Source organism: Rhinopithecus bieti, unplaced genomic scaffold (genome assembly GCF_001698545.2).
Source record: "Rhinopithecus bieti isolate Rb0 unplaced genomic scaffold, ASM169854v2 scaffold_64265, whole genome shotgun sequence".
Lineage (NCBI taxonomy): Eukaryota > Metazoa > Chordata > Mammalia > Primates > Cercopithecidae > Rhinopithecus > Rhinopithecus bieti.
Genome location: NW_016827299.1, coordinates 4,361 through 5,737, shown reverse-complemented (window position 1 = coordinate 5,737; position 1,377 = coordinate 4,361). Strand labels below are relative to the sequence as shown.

Sequence of the window (1,377 nt, the reverse complement as noted above, 5' to 3'; positions counted from 1 at the left end):
AGGAAAGGATCCAGTTTCAGCTTTCTACTTATGGCTAGCCATAAAAACCATGATTTTAAACTACAGATCTATAACTGCTAGTCAACTGAAAGTTGAGTTGCTTAAAATCCTGTCTCAATGATAGAACTGTTGCAATGAATGTAATTTTAGTTTTTCATTAACAATTACAATCTAATTAATGTTAAATTAATATATCCAATTATATTATTTACATATTTAATACTAAGCATCACTTAGAATATTCATAATTATTATGTATTCAAAATCAATACATTAGAAATAAAAACAGTCACAGTAAGTCAACTGGAGCCTTATCTATATAGGGTAGTTTTACTCAAGGTATAAAAGAGAATACTGTTACTTTATTTCCTGCTAATCTTTATGAGTTTCTTAGTCCTATTATCACTCTATTTTAAAGGCATAAAATGTATATAATAACAAGATTGAGGTTCAAGTATCATTGACTTTTATATGCTGTGAATAAACATGATTTAAAGAATAATTTTGAAATTACTGGTATAAATTTTCCTACATATTTGTTATGTGTAATTTTATGTAAAAAATCAGTAATTTGGCTTGCAGCATAAAGTACATTGTTAAGTGCATTGTATTTATTTCAGTTTTAAAATAAGTGTATTCTGGCAATAATAAACTATCGAAAAAATGCTAAAAAAAAAAAAACCTGAGGGTTAATAAAAGCTTACCTTTATCCCCACTGGAATAGCTGTTTGTACTTCTTTTGTCCAAAAGATTTGGGATACACAGAGGACAGTCTGTCCAGGCCAATCCCTTACCCAGTTAATTCGTTCATATTTTGTATAGGCAAAAATTGCATCTCCAATTACCTAATCAAAAAAGAATATGCTAAATATTAACCATTTCCTGAACAAGTTATACAACTGAGAGTTAAACTCCTAAACTAGATTAACTCATACTGCTCAATTTTTTACAACATTCTTAGACATTTATGCAAGACTCACATAAACCATACTATTATAACTATTTATATTCAAGTTTAATCACATTCCTATGAGCAAGGCAAACATACTATATAACATTTTATTTTCCTGATGTACTATCAATTTGTGTGAACCACATGGTATCAAATATTCATTTGAACAATTTTAGCCAAAGACATCCTAGATACATTCGGATTGAACAAGCATGAGCAATTTTATTGCAAAATACAAATTCAAATAATTCCAAAATGAGATCCATCAAATTTATGGATGATTTTCTTTTAATTTAATCTGATCTCCACTCAGCCATATGCATGTATCCATGCACACCTGGGCATCGCACAATCTTTCTCAAGTTACTCCTGTGTTTCCCGGCCTCACTCCCTCTTAATCCTGTAGTTTGAAGCCCAAGGCAACA

The 1,377-nt window shown here is 29.8% G+C and overlaps 1 protein-coding gene across 1 annotated transcript in view; it reads right to left on the bottom strand.

The window, feature by feature from the left end:
- The window catches only part of LOC108523235 (dynein heavy chain 7, axonemal-like), a gene marked incomplete at its 5' end in the record, with an annotated part of 190,324 nt that extends 189,479 nt beyond the window's left edge, over positions 1 to 845 (bottom strand). Inside the window, 1 exon segment of the mRNA XM_017863753.1 lies at positions 705 to 845. Coding sequence (XP_017719242.1) covers positions 705 to 845 — 141 coding nt within the window.
- Positions 846 to 1,377: the final 532 nt, after the last annotated feature.